This window comes from Athene noctua, chromosome 9 (genome assembly GCF_965140245.1).
Source record: "Athene noctua chromosome 9, bAthNoc1.hap1.1, whole genome shotgun sequence".
NCBI lineage: Eukaryota > Metazoa > Chordata > Aves > Strigiformes > Strigidae > Athene > Athene noctua.
Genome location: NC_134045.1, coordinates 19309170 through 19325369, shown reverse-complemented (window position 1 = coordinate 19325369; position 16200 = coordinate 19309170). Strand labels below are relative to the sequence as shown.

Below are 16200 nucleotides of genomic sequence, written 5' to 3'. Positions count from 1 at the left end.
GAGAAGAATGTTGATAATGTACTGATGGTTTTAGCTGTTGCTAAGAAATTGAGAACTTTTCAACTTTCCATGTACTGCTAGTGCACGGGTACACAAGAAGCTGGGAGGGAGCACAGCCAAAACAATTGGCCAGTGGAATATTCATGACATCTTATAATGTCATTCTCAGTATATAGATAAGGATTGATTGGGAAGCTCACTTCAGCTTCCAGGACTGTGGTTTTAGGGATCAACTATCCGGGAACAGGCTGAGAACCAGTCACTGGGTGGTAAGCAATCACACTGTGCATTACTGGTTTGTATTTTCTATTATTATTATAATAATTATTATTTAAATTTTATTTTATTTCAATTATTGTTTTTATCTCAACCTAAGAGTCTCCTTACCCTTACCTCTCTAACTTTCTTCCCCATTCTCCAGGGGTGGGGGAGGGTGAGTGAGTAGCTGCATCATGTTTGGCTACCACCTGGGTTTAAACCATGACACCATGTTCCAGTACTTAAAGGGTGGCTGCAAAGAAGATGGAGACTCCCTTTTTACAAGGACTCACATGGAAAAGACGAGGGGTAATGGGTACAAGTTAATCCTGGGGAGATTCCAATTGGACACAAGAGGAAATTTTTTCACAATAACAATCAGCCACTGGAATAATCTTATCAGGGAAGTGGTGGACTCCCAAACTTCGGACACTTTTAAGATTCAGCTGGACAGGGTGCTGGGCCAGGTTATCTGGACCATGCTTTTGCCAAGAAAGGTTGGACCAGATGTTCCTTGATGTCCCTTCCAACCTGATATTCTATGATTCTGTGATTAATACTAATAAAAGAAAATAATTGCTAACTCTATTGTCAGGTAAACTTTGTTGGAGACTAGTGAATTCAATGCCTAACACAGGAATAGTTGGATTAACAAGACTGGTGTTGTGCAGTCACCTGCTGTTTATTTAAACAAAATGACACAATCTAGAAATAAATTAGAAAGTTTAAAAACAGTGAATTGTTGTAACAGACAATGTTTCTCAAACCGGACAAAAGTTAAACCTCATTTACACTGCATTACTTTCTAAAAGTCTGTACATTTTCTTGAATCTTTATTTTGTCATTTATGTGGCATATGAGATATTCTTCCCTATTTCTGTGCATTTGGTCTTCATAATAGATGCCTTTTAAGAAATCTGTTTCATTTTCTTTGGAAAAGTCTATACAGGTTAAGTCTTACTTCTGATATCTTGCTATGTTTATTTCACCCTGTAGAGTGCTGTGTAAATTCCTTTGCCAACTCTTTTATTTCATTAAATCAAGAAGGAAATAATGTCTTAAGTCTTGTGGGTTTGATTTTGTTTTGTGGGGGTTTTGGTGGTTTTTTTTGTTGAAATATAATGAAAACTTGTGCTCCACTTCTCCAATGCCCCATCCCTCTTTAGATACTTCAACTGCAGTTACAATTTACTTCACTTTTCATCAAGTTCTTGTTTGCTTTCTTGTTTTTTCCCAATTTTCATAACAATATGAGTAAGAACTAAATAGATTGAGATTATAACTGAGATATGGGTAAGGGGAAATGGTTTTATTGTTATAAGCGTTTCTTCTAAACTGTGCCTGTGCCCAGCCACAATAGAGTCCAAAAACTGCAGTGGAATTCAGGTTGGGTTATACTTTTGCCTATAAACATACATGAACCTATGAAGTGATGAGCTCCATCGCAGTGGAAACAGTGGGAGCATAAAGACACTCAGCATTTTTTCTGGATATTGTCCCAAGATATCTACCTTTAATTTAAAACCTATACTTTAAAAAATATGTACAACCTTATATAGAAAGATGTACCACAGAATATAATCATAGGTTTATCTTAAATGAATGTTAACAGTTGTTAGCATGAACACACAGGTGCATAATTTGGGAATAAAGAGACGATGATAAGGAGAAACTGCATCCTATTCTCACACACCACAGTACACAACATAAAAACACGGAGATACTTACTTGTCCAGGCTTCCCATTCTCACATAAAAAGGCTTCATGCTCTGATGCAAACTCAGGAGCGTTGTCATTTACATCAAGAACTTTGATAGCAACAGGCACCCGGGACACTTGACTGTAGTTCCCTAAAAAAAGAAATCAAAGCAGAAAAGGTAAGCATATTTAATTTGGGACTGATGCATAAATGCTTACATAGTAACCATACTCTTCCTGTCTTCTGTCCTTGCTTAATTGGGTCGTGTTATCCGCAATGGATTGTAGAGTTGGAGCATGAGATAAAGAATGATGGCCAGTATTTTATGGTTGAAAAGAATAAATAGATCCCTATTGCAAACAGCATTTGTTGGAGATTAGCTCAATGAAGACCTTTCTTGGACTAAATTGGTAAGATTTTTCTTTGATGAAGTTTGTATTGTTTTATTGATACATGGAAAAGGGAAGGCTGTAAACAACATAGATTTATTTCTTTGTTTATCTTTGGCAGAGCACAGAGCATTTTACTCTATTAGTTTTTCTGACTGCACATCTATTATTTCTTCATTACAACTACGATTAATGTGGAGACCCACATTGTGAGAAAGATAGATGGTAGACTGACATAGGCAAAACTAGATAGTACTCTGGACTATTAAAGCACTTGATTCGTCTGTGACTGACCAAAAATATGACCTCTGAATTTCTTTCTTCACCAAAATAAAGCCTCATTATTTATAATATACAAGTATTTTGCATAAAAGTGTTTATCACTGTAAAGAGTAGAATAACCTTGTTAAGCTGTAAGGAAAGAAAAGCTAACCCAACAGTTCATATTTTACTTTGAATAGATTTCACAGTCAGGTTCTAGTGTCTTTCCTTCAATTCAGTATAGCTAATTAAGAGGCTATTTATAAATATTTTAGATTATTTTTCCCGAAGAGCAAAAACATTAATTCAGTTTGAACTGAGGTGACCAGATGATCTGAAGAGTTTAAATAACCTGTTCTATAGCATACACATACTTCTGCAAGTAACTCAATACTACTTTCAAAATCCGTCTCTTAGTATTATTTTACCATCATAGCATTTTATCTTGTTTATATCATCAACAATTTGAAGAACTGCACACTGTGTGATTTAAATTCTGGGTCTGACCTGTAATTGAACTATCTGCTTTTGCCTAAAGTATTACTGCAGGCAAGAAAGCTGCTACCGATCAACTTGCTCACAATTGTTGTGACAGCTTAGCAGTGTCCAAAGCTGCCATCGGTCCGCGTGGGTTCTGTTCTCTGGCAATACAGACCTAGCTTAGGGGGAGGCAGGACAGAAGTTCCTGTTGCCTGGTATTCAATCTACCTCTCATAACAAATGTCTACAAAGGAGAAGTACGTCAGGCTCTACCAGTGGGCAGGTAGCAACTGGTGGCAGCCCTACAAGTGGTAGAGACTATTAAAGACAGAATCACTAAATACACATTTTTTTTTGTGGTTTCCACCAAAGTTAATTGTGTTGTGACCTACTCAAACCCTACCTCTTTTTTTTTTTTTTCCTTGTATGCTAAAGACAGTCATAATTTTTGAGGCTCCACTTATAAATGTGTAAATTTCAATTGCTCTACTAACAGTATTTTGAAATAGCATAAAAATAACTAGTTCAAAAGACACAAAACCAGGCTATCACCAAATGTACTAGTGCTGTAAACAAAGGCTTTGTTTGCTGGATAGCCTGACATATTAAAATTCTACCCGTATAGGATGTGGAAGATTACAAGACATCAGACTTTAAATGCTTCCTATTTGAAGGAGTCAAAAGTTTTACTTCAGAAAGAAACATGTTCAAAAAGAGAAAGAAATCCCCACCAAAATATTCTAAGAGTAACATTTATGTCCATCTTGCAGCGTATGATATTAACAGGTGTGGTGACCACTTACGTCAGGAAATAATAACGTATTTGAAATAAAATAAATGCTAATGTGCAAATCCCAAACATTTTAAAGACATCTTTTATCTTAACTTGATAAAAATACAGACAATGAATCTTGAGCTTATCCGAATTCTCAGCACTAGTGTCATATTTAAACATTAAAGATTTACTTTTATCTAAATTAATGAAATGATGGCAGTTCAAATTTTAAAGACATTACAGAGGAATGTAATTAATTAGATAAGCTTCTAAAGAAATTATTCATGTCCCTTGTGACTGCCCCCAAAATGTTTGTCTTTCATCAGAAATACAAACATCAAATTTAAAGATATTATAATTAGAAACTTGATGAGAATTCATTAAAAAAATTAATTTACTAAACACAAGAGAGATCCAACTGGTTTGGAAATCTCCAAACAAGGGGAAATCCACCGCCTACAAGGGTTCTTGTGACTAGGGTGAAATTTATTGTTGTGAAAGAGATGAAGAGACAATTTCATCTACTGCTTGTACTGCACAACACACTGAATATGTTGCATTATTTTGTCATTGCAAACTTTCAGTGAAATTTCACTTTATGCTATGTGTTTTCCCTGTAAATAAAAATCACCTTAAGTATACCTATTCAAACAAAGTAATGAATACTCACTAAGCAAATCCAGATTTCATTCATGAATCAAAACACCGTCAAGATAAAAAGGTTTCATCTGTCCATTTTCATACTTGTAATGACTTCAAACTGTACCCAGATGATGTCCCTCTCAAGTTTAAATCTGTCTCTGTTAGCAATGCCCAATATCCTTGAACTAAAAGTAGAAAGTGATTGGATCGACTCTGATCCACAGAATGCATAAACTGTTACGTTTGCATGGGCAACTGTCCTTCATGCAGTTGGCCTTCATACTGATTAGTATTCAATGATCAGAACTGTTCCTCATTTGTATGAATGGAGAGTCAGTTCTTTCTAAACTAGTGACAAAACTGAGTTTTAATTACGGGGGGGATTTTTGTTTGGTTTGTTTTTGTTTTTTTTTTTTTTTTTTTTTCCCAATGAATCACCCAGTCAACAGAATTAAGGGAGACTGAGTCTTCTTGCATGCACCAGGTAGACTGATTGCTTAAGTGCCAATCAATTATTTTATGCAAAATCATAAAAACGTGTAAAGTTAGAGACTCTCTCTCTAAGGAACTAACTGAATTTGTAAAAGCTGCATCACCTGCATTTACTGTGATGCATGGTTTAAAAAGAGCTACTTTGAATCTTGCAATACAAGTATATCATTAGGACTGTCCCTTGAGAAGCAATGGCTTGGTTTGAAAATTTAGCACACACTGAGGTGGAAGATTAAAAAATACTGAGAAAATTTCCACTAGTCTAGTTTATCAGAGTTTTTCAGAGTGAGGCTGCACAGAAGGACTTAGTTTTTAATCTCAAATACATTCAATTGGTCATCTGTGGACACCACTGCCACAGCACAGCATGTAGCTGTAAGAAACACATGTGCAAATTGTGTACATAATTTCCTAGAAGTACAGCTCTTTTATGTCTCTGCTGAATTCTCAATTACTGCCCACAGTTCTAAGATCCAGCAGCCTGCTATAGATGAGCACAGCACACACACAAAGAAAGGAACATCTAGACAGATATAAAGAAAAGATGACTCAATGTAAAAATAACTAGTGGAACTTAACAGTGATAATAAATAAATTTCCAAAAATAATGGAAAGTCCAGCTGAGTTTAGAAATGCATATTGAAAGGTTTACAAGAATTATAAGGACCTAAAAAGCTCTTCTGCTTTTCTCCCCAGTTCTCAAGACTCTGATGGAACAATAAATGATTGAAATGCACACCTCGATCATACTCATTTTTGAGTAATATACCGATTGAAATTTACTCAGGATTAAAACAGGCTGCTGAGTTTGATACAAAAATGAAGAGTCAGAGGAGATAATCAAAGTAAAATTTAAAAAATTCCATTATCAAGCCATTTAGTGTCTCCAAAACTGAACTTTTGGAGGCTACAGAGCCACACTAATTCTTATTGTGATCAACGTATTTCTTCCTTCCTGGAGAGCCCCTAAATATCTGAGATGCGTGTGTATCTTTGGAAATCTGTGACGCAAAGCACTAAGCACTGTTAACGTTTTACTGCATGCAGAAAGTAATACTAGTAGTAACTAGAACTTAGAAATAAAATTTTTGGTCTTGTGACATGACTAACAGAACACAATGCAGCTATTCAACTCCCAGAAACACTTAAACAATTCATAAACGTGCTTAAAATACCTCTCCATTGTTTTTCCTTAACAGATGCACATACAAGTGGCCTTAAAGATCAGTGGTCTTTAAGAAAGAGAATTATTTGCTGCACACAATAAAGTTCATTTGCTGAACCCAAAGAAATCCAGTTTCATCCAGTTTTCCTTTATTTAATTAAATAATCCAAAATCACTTCAAGGTTCTCTTTAAAAAGTCATAAGCTGTCTTGCATTTTAACTAAAATTAAGTACCTGAATAGAAAGGAGACACCGAGAAAAGAACACATCTTTTATTATTATTATCATCACCACATGGCTTGGAAATGGCTATTTCATGCCTCTCTGATTCAGTGAAATTTCTACTATAATACTATTTTAAAATTAGAAGTAGAGGAAGTCCTAGTTCTAACAGAAATCAAAACAAAACCTGAATCACTGACTTAATAAAAACAACAGTACTTGTTTTACATCCCTTATATCTCAAACTTATTAAGGTGTATTTTAAAAGACCCATTCCAAATGACTTTATCAAGGTTTTATCTGATGACTTTACTAAGATAATCTACATACAGAGTAAGTTTATTTCTCCTCTTAGGGTTTATGTTTTTGTTTTCTTTGTGAAATCCTTTACCTCTATAACACCACAGTTTATAATAATTGTTTTGTCATATTAAACTACCAAGTCTAACTTCAGGAATCCTAAGAAACAGCGATACTATTGTGAAACTGAAATTTTATTTATGTTGAAGTTTAGCTATAGAAATCACATACTCTAACGAATGCTATGTTAATTTCTCTGAAGTGTTGTGTAATGATCTGATTCAAGAGAGACTGAGTGCCTGAAACTGACTTGGAAATTGCCAGTAATTGGCAATATTTCTGTTAAAAATAACAGAACATAAGCTATTTCTGAATTAGGATAAAATTCAAGCAACCAAACAAAAAAACCCAAACAGGATTGGTCATCATGAAGATTTAGATTCCCCCCCCCCCTTGAAATTCTTGCATTTTTCAAGAATGAGAAAATACTAAGAGTCATGGATTATCTATAAAATAATATAAACATATCAGTGCATAGCAGAAAGGCTTCTGTACAAGTTGCTAAGACAAGAAACAAACACTGCTTCAAAATTAATGTTCCATTTATATTTATTTCAGCACACTGGAGCATATTAGAGAAGTACAGATTGCGGCGAGTCTCTGCATGTACATGTGTGTGGGAGGGAGGCAGAAAGAAAAAGATGTGAAACATATTTCTCGGGTTTATTCCTTAAGTCATTCTTTGGGAGAAAAATAATAATGGAGTTGAAAAGTTTTGTCTCCTTTCAGTAGATCACTCGGTTTATTTTATTATGGTCTCCAGAAGAAAGATGAACAAGTTGAGAACAAAGCTATGTTATGTTTTATTTTTATTTCCTCACTGACAGACTGTCACAAGTTTAACCAAAGACTTGCTCAACTTCTTCCACCTCCTTCATTTTTGTCAACTTTTCTATCTCTCATTGCCATAAAAAAGATGTCAGACTCTTGCAAAACAAGTGCTTCCACAGGTGAGGACAAATGCAGAAGAACCATACATCCTCCCTAACCAGGTGGAGTGCAAGGAGTGTATTTCAACTGCGTATCCTGGAAGGGAGGAAGGAGGAGGAGGGGAAACTGAGGACAGACTGCATTTTCAAGTCCTTGACTTCAAACCTGAATTTGTACTTAAGAGGTTTCCAAAGTTCAGCAACTCCATCTGTAAAGAGGTGAGTAGGATAGACCACATGCACCTAACTTTAATGTAGGTATAAAATGTATAGCTTGGGACTGAAAGACAGATTATACTTCCAGGTCACTGATAGTACCAAAACAAAAAAGAAAGAGTAAAATTTCTGTGATGGATGCACAAGCCATGCCAGAAGATGTTAGTTAAATAAAGGCATATTCTTCAGGCCCTGCTCAGACAAACTTTACTCTCACTATCTTTTTTTTTTTTTTTTTGTGAATGTAAGACATAAAAATTGTTTAATATAGGGCAGAACCAGTAAGAATTTTGAATAAATTACCTAGCATTTGCAGAAAAATGAAACATGCCTGCAAAAAGACCAAACACAAAATTTTTCTACCAGTGACATTCCACCTAAACCTGCACTGAGTTCTTTGCTTGCCATTGTAGTAGCAAAGTAATGTAAATAGACTATGTTGGTATGCATTTTTCCCTTTTACTCCAAGGCCTGATTCAGCTTCAGCTGCAGTTAGTCAGATCTCTTCTACTCTGGAAGTTTAACCTAGTCCTTGTCCTTAATATTACATTATCTATTTCCTACATTTAAAATAATTTAAAGATTTAAAATGTAAATATAGTTTAAATTAAAGCAGGGACTTCAACAGGGCCCTTTGCTAACTTCAAAGTATCCACACTTATTTATGAAACTTGATAACCGAACTATATGTTTAAAAAGTTAGTATATTCCTTTCATACAGATACAATACATATTGATGGAATCAGCCCTCATTTTGCTTATCTGAGGGCAGGCTATAATTTGACATTCAAATGCAACCTCTTTGTTATTTTTCATACCATTAAGCTGTGCAGTTATTCAGCAGTCTAACAAATAGTTACTCTGTAATTACCTCTGATACTCTGTGAATTGAAAGATCCATTTGCAAAACTGGGAAATGTTTGTAATTTGTAATGAAGGATCATATTTTGTTTGGTGTATATGCATGATATTGTCTTGTCTGAATGCACAGACAGATCAAAAGAGCTTGGAAAGGCAAAACTAGATTGGAAAAGCAAAGCATCCCCTCAAATGTAGTTTACAGCTGTGAAGAGGGTCTATTCTACCATAACCCTGGTTATAAGGGAAGATCAAAAGACACTGTTCAGTTTAAATTTAGCCATGCACAATAGGAGAGAAAAAGTTACCCACTGCTATGTGACTGAGAAGCAGGGGCAACAGTAAGTGAGCTGTAATTTTGTCCTTGAGGGAGCAGAGGATGATGAACTAATTCATGCCCACCTTAGAGCTGGAGGGGAATGGGAAACATAGACAAACTCCACCCCTCATTCCACCCTCCCAAAAATCAACAACCCAGGGTTTCTGGTTATTATAAACCACTTTGAATGGCAGTCTCCCTTTAATCACAATGTTTATGTTTTGAAAAATCCACCTTAGTGTTACCACTTCCTATTCATTTTCATGGACTCCTAAAAGAAAACACTAGAAGGTCTAGTAGATACTAGATGTACTAGGTAACACATGAGTGCTCATTACTTGTAACCTACATATTGGATAAGAGAGTGATCAGAATGCACAGGATATGCACTAGGAGAGAGAAGGTGGAATATTAAAGTACGGGGAACAAAGGGATGGGATGAGGCTTGGAAAGAGTTAGAAGGGGCATCCTAGTCAGAAACAATAGCACCTTTTCAATATTTGAGTAGCAATTACGGGTACTTGTCTCTTGTCAGAAGCTCTGGATGCAAACAGCATGTCCTTAGAGACTGTTCTTCTGCAAATCTAATTTTGACCACAGTGAGCTTCATATTCACAGTGACACATAATCAAGATATATGTGACACATCAATATGAGTAAACAAATACATAATTCAAAATAAATTATTAGTGTAGCTACTTGAGCGGGTTGTATTGGAAGCTGCTATAGTCATGTCAGGTTTATGACAATGAAAACAATTCTGTTTTATTCACAGATCCTAACTAAATCCTTAAGGTAAAAAAACCTAAAAAACCCTACACTGCCAACATACTTCCACCCACACATCTATCCAGACACCAAATCGAAACAAATGCTGGCAGAAAACAACCTGTATTTCTGATACAGTACTGTGTTACTGAGCCTTATTTGTCTCTAACGAGGATGCAAGTCAGAATGTAGTTTGCAGTTATGTCACTTTCAGTAAATGAACTGTGTTACCTATTTCAGTGGCGAATTGTTACAAGTGCAAAAAATAAAAATAGGGTTTACGTTTCAGCAACTATTAGCAGTGGATTTATAAGCTATAAAGAATAGCAAGCTAGAAATGTTTAAAATTATACAGTTACATATTTTGCCTTTAACCAATGCAAATTAGGAGGAAAAAAAAACAACAAACAGGAAAAAATTATACCTAACTTCAAGAATAAGCAAAAGCAAAACAGCATTTGTAATCTCTGGAATCATCTGCAAGTAGGAAGCACTGTTCTACAGACCCATCATTTTATTAGAAGTCAAAGTCCGCTAAAAGCTTTTGAAAAAACTTTTTTCCCATTTCCTTGTGGCAGCTACCAGTAAGAAGAAAAAAAGAGATAGGAAAACAGGGAATCACATCCTTCTGTTACTTTTACTGTCCACACTAGCAATAATAAGTGTGATGAAATGCTACTGGATCTTTACTTCTTGTTGATCACAGCACCACAAACCTAACTAGGATTTCAGACTTTCTGAGGCAGTGTAATGCCTTAATTGCGAGGAAGTAACAGGTTTTAATTTCTAAACAGAACAATGAGAAAAAATTTCTAGAAAATAATATGGTGCTATTAGGTGACAAAAATAATATGGTGCTATTAGGTGACAAAAAAGTGCCTGACAAAACAGACCAGAAAACAGGCGGAAAGAAAATTGATTGAAGAAAAGTTTTAAGACACAACAAACGTACCAGGGCATGATTTGCTGGTGTGTTGCTCAATTCCAGCTTAATCAACGGAGTTGTGCTAGCATAAAACAGTCAGGAATCTGGCCCACACTTTAGAGCAATTATATTGTTAATATGCTAATACAGCATGCATATTAAAATGTTCTAAAATATTGACTTAGATATGCAAGGTCTTGTCAATTATAATTATCTATGAAATTTTATAATGACTAGCAGCAATAATAATAACAATAAGCAGACTGATTGAGGACATGACGTCTGGAATATTTTGGGTTTTTTACTTTAAATTATTTCATGATTGAAGTAAAATAATTAATAGCTCAAATGAAATCCATCCCTTACTGATAGACAAAACACCAAAATGCTTTAATAGAAGTTTTTATTAAACAATAATTTATTACAGAAGTATTTAAATGTCACTATTTTTAGAGCTTATATTCCTTTCTGGAACTGATTTTCTTAACAGTGCAATTTAATAATTACTCTTATGATTCCTTCACAGATAAAATATTGCTGGATATGCTGTATTTGAAAATGAGGTTCTAGGACTTTAGCATCAAACCATTATTACTTGCATACCTTCAGCAATAAGATCTCCCTAGCATATGAGTATGTACCTTTAAAAAATCCTCTCTGTTTTTCAGCCAGAAAATACTGCCATTCTTTGCTATCTAGCAACGTTACTAGAAGCTCAAAGCATGCTACTCTGAGTAGTCTTTATTCTAGAAGGAAATGTGCTTAAAGAAGATTGACTAAAACGATACTCACTTACAAACCTCTACTCTGACCCACTCTCATGCTTCAGCCTTACAAAAATCCAGTAGAGATTTTAGTCACATTCTGCCTAGAAGTAGATGAATTCAGTTTACCAAACTAGATGAATACTACACAGTATTTTATAAGATTAATCATATTTTTTTCAGAAATTCTAATTCAAATGTTCAAAGTGCAGCTGGCCAATTGTTACTTGTCCAGTTTAACAACGCACTCAGTTTGCTAATATGTATATTGACAGTTTAACCATGCCTCCAGTTTTCTCAAAGTAATTAACAAACATACTTCATGTAAATTAGTCAAGTACATTTTTACTAATGACCCTTGTATTCCTTACTTGAATCCTTCTCTGTTCTGTGTCCTTAAAAGCCTTATTCCCTTTCTAAAACACCAGTTAGTATCCTAACCTTTTGTGTTTTAAGCTTTGAACACTGTTCTCAATTCCAGTATGCTTTTGTGAAATCAACATTTGCAAATCTAGAACTAAGATGTCTAGCTTGGCTTTACCAGAAATAAAAGAAGATAGACTCTTCATGCAAATCTCTCTCCTTTTCCTTGCCATAATTATGTTTATTACCTCCTCTGACTTTTATTTTGCACGGGATTACTCAGATGCTTTATTCACAGTTGCCTTACATGCTTTTCTCTGAAATCAGCGGTTGCTAACTTCTATCCAGCATCCCATACGTGAATTTTAATGTTTGCTCCTGAACTACTGAAACTATATTTCAGAGAATCTGTTTCGCAAGTACATTGTCATTCATATTTCCTCATAATGTGGCTACTCCCATGCTATTATCCATGTGGATCACCTCTCCTGCTATTCTTGAGCTGCGAAAAACACTAATGGGAAAGTCTGTGGTATGTCTGAATGCACTTTCATAGCTGAGAACTGCAAACTAGCTTTATGTGATATACCAGCCCTCCACTAACTGATGGCAAATGCTCTGTGACCCACCAGAATCGATGCAGTTCTGTGTAACCCTGTATATGTGCAAATGAATAAAAACTACCTAACTAAATCCTGTGTTTCTGTGCAAAAATGACGGACTATCTTGTTTGAGTTAAAGTAAGCCAGAGAAAAAAGGGTCAAGTGAAGAAGGTTAATGTTCCTGAGCTTCTCCGGTTTAAACCTCCATACAGGCTTATTTCCTTCTCTTTCTAAAACTTACTGAAATTTACTCAGTCCTAAATTGGAGGTAATTATATGATGCACCAAAGTAACTCCCTAAAATGTTAGAATTATTGTCAATAATGCCTATAGTCCTTTTTACAAAAAAAAAAGGCTAAATAAATAAACGAAAGCATGAGCAAAGGTAGTCACGGCATTAAAAAGTACATTGTAGCTGAAGGCTTATTCTGAAGAGTAATTATGTCTCTCTTCCTTTTTAATTAGTGTTTTTTAAAGGAATATACAATATAGATAACTTTAGTAGAGCATGTGCTGGGTGATGATTCAATTATTGTATTTATATTCTTGGTAAACCATAAAGAGTCTTTCTGGCTTTATGCCCTTTCCCATTAGGTGATAAAATTGCCTCATACTTCTTCATTTCTAAAGAATGCAGTTGGTATGGGTAATTACCTTTGTCAGATAGGGCCCACAGCTTTGTCCTTGAGATTCCCATGCTCTATGCTGGGAAAATATTTATTGTGGTCAAATCACCATTTACATTTCAAGGTCTTGTCTATATTTTCATCTATTGCTTTGACTAATAATTCACGAGAATTTCTACTAGTTGTGGCAGTTCTGGTACTTTGCCAAATATTTGGGTGGGGGACTTAGCTAGCCACTGGTATGCTTTTTGTTTGGCAAGTGAAGCTGAATACCAACAATCATTTCATAAAGCAATCAAAATGAAAATAGTGCCATGACTTCAGTGCCTGAAGAATGAGGAAAACAGAAGTTCCATTAAACCCCTTCATTCAGAGATTTAAAACTTGGCTAAAAGCATTGCTCTAGGCTATATAGAGAGAAATATCCTCTCACAGGCAGTCCTGGCTTTGGAATTCCCCAGCGGACTGATGTGTTGCATGTCTGTGCGTGTGAGGCACGGAGTGTGAGAAAAGGGAGAAGTTCTAGAAGAGACTTGTAACCTGACATAACAGAGCAAACAGATGCACACTTCATCTCTGTATTTCCCAGTATGTCTGAAAAGGCTTGAGTCTATACTAATTATAAAATATTCTGTCTATGCTTGAATATGCTCATGGTAGTACCTCACAAACCATAACAGATTTGACCTGAATGCAGTCTGAGGAATCCAGTGCTGCACATGGTCATAAAAAGGCTAGAAAGAAAATATAAATCTTGAGTAGCCCACTCAGTGTTATATCAGGGGAAAGAAAGCTTGGGGACTTTAAAGGGATAATCATTTAGTTGTCTTTAAAGTTTATGAGCCGTGGTTTCTGTTATTTGTTGGTGTGTTTTTCACAAATTTCAGAGGCTACCAACTGGAATATGTTTAGAGGCTTTTTCTTGTTGAAATCTACAGTATCATTCAATTAATTTCTACTATGCAATACATATATTCTTGAGAAAAAGATTAACTCGTTTTTTTAAAAAAGAATTGCAGAGAAGCACTGCTAACAGTGAATGCATTACAGTATACTTTTGGTTTTCAAAGAATTCACTAGAATCCTGTATCTTAAGCAGATCTCAGCTACAGTTTAGAAGGGATGAGTATGCAAATATCAGTATATTCATATTTAAATTGGAGGAATGTTGTGCAGTTAAATTATGTTACTAATACACTTCTTTCTTGTCTAAGTTAAAACAGCTTGTCTGATAAGTCTTTGCTTTGGTTTCAAACTACATTAGTTCTGCATTTATTACTGCCTTTGTTATATCAATTAACCAGCAGTGAATGAAGGACAGGGACTTTCCTTAATATTAATGACAGACACAGTAAGAATGCTAGGGAAATATCTGCCATGTGGCTGTTACAGCCATTAGAAGACTGAAATGGAAATCCATGGAGCTGGAGGCAGAAAAAAGATGGAGTTTAATTATTATATGCCTTATACAGGTATGACAATCTGATAGCTTGAATGATTGGTGATTCTGAACTCCATTCAGAATCTGTGCAAACTGTAGCAAAAGTGTTCTAATAAATAAATCATGGCTATTTGATTTTCTTTTAGGAGCTGAGTAGCATTGACAATATATAACTCGGTAAGTACTGCAAAACCTGTACAAGAAAGAATACTGAGGAGGTTAGCACAGCCTGAACTCTGCTCTGGTTCACTGCCCAGCAAAATTGCTAACCAGTTAATGCAAGCAACACAAGCATATCAATGTGAACAGTAGTTATAGCTATAATTGTAACTTATACAAACTAAAAAACGCATCTGTGTGTTCAGATGAATGGGATCACGTACGACGTTAGGATCCTGACTCTACTAGATTTTACTGAATGGCAGAAAATTCCACTTCAAAAAAGGGCCAAAGAACCAAAGATGTGATGAGCCTTTATACGCACAAGAAAGATGCACCAAAAGAAATGTCTGTAAGTTAATCATTCATTCTTACTGCACTGCAATTCAGGCTCTCAGACAATACTTGCATATGCCCCTGGATTCTTTTCCTGTTCAGGGCATAGCCCCAGAGAACCCAAACATACCAGCAGCGTAATCAACCCTGACTTACAAAGCAAGGCTATAGCCATCCCCATTCTCTCAAGCATCTAGCTAAAAGAAACCTCCCAACCTGGGCATACAATTTTAAACTCACATAAATCTCAACTACACCACAAAACAATGAAAAATCTCATTAGTTTAGTATTTGAAGTCCAGAGTCAGTGACAGAAAACAAAGTTCACCTTTTACATCCACAGACCAAAAGGTACATTCTCCGGGAAAGGTCATTTTGCCAGTGAGCCTGCTTCCTCTAGCCTGTAATCATCTAGATGTTCCTGCTCCTGACTCATTCAGCAGAGTAAACTTGGATGTATGGCAATGTAGAAGGAAAATTTAAGAATCAATTCATAGGTGCAATAACTTTCAGTATCCCTCTTGCCATGAGTGTTAATTCAAATATGTCTTCTGCAAATCCTAAGCCTGCATTTCAGATTGATCTTTCAAAGAGGTCAAAATTCTTTGTAATATTCTCTTCTCTTAAAAACCCATGTGACAGAATTCATCAACACAGAGCAGTCATTACATGACCAGAGAGAAAAAAAGTTGAATAAAGAACCAAAAATTAATTTGACAATATAAGAAACAAGTATATGAGATCATATAGAAAAAAAAAAAAAAGTGCAACAGGAATAAAACATTTAAGAGGAGAGAGATTTAAGGGTAGTAGTTGAGAGGAATAAAGCTCCAGAAGGAATTTATCTACTGTTTTTCACAAAATTAATGGAAAATGTCTAACTAAATCTGAAATACTGAAACCGTCACCTAAATATCACCTGTACCATGTTCATTGCTTTCAGTCCAGTCTTTTTCACTGATTGCTCTTTGCATTATTTCACCTTTAGTGACCAAAAAAAGATTCACATGGATATTTAAAGAATTATCTCTAGTGGGCATGCAACCAGTATGCAATGTAGTTATTGTGATTTAAAGAGGAGGCATAAAACTATATGCAAATTGTCTACATATTTTGAGAACCAGGACAAAAAGCAATACAAAGTTTGGGCA

General features: G+C 35.4%; 1 protein-coding gene across 2 annotated transcripts in view; it reads right to left on the bottom strand.

The window, feature by feature from the left end:
- CDH8 (cadherin 8) overlaps positions 1-16200 on the bottom strand; it is a 151493-nt gene that overhangs the window by 33975 nt on the left and 101318 nt on the right. For both annotated transcript variants that reach the window (XM_074912950.1, XM_074912951.1), the window contains exon 10: positions 1987-2108. In XM_074912950.1, coding sequence (XP_074769051.1) covers positions 1987-2108 — 122 coding nt within the window. The remainder of the gene's footprint in view (positions 1-1986; positions 2109-16200) is intronic.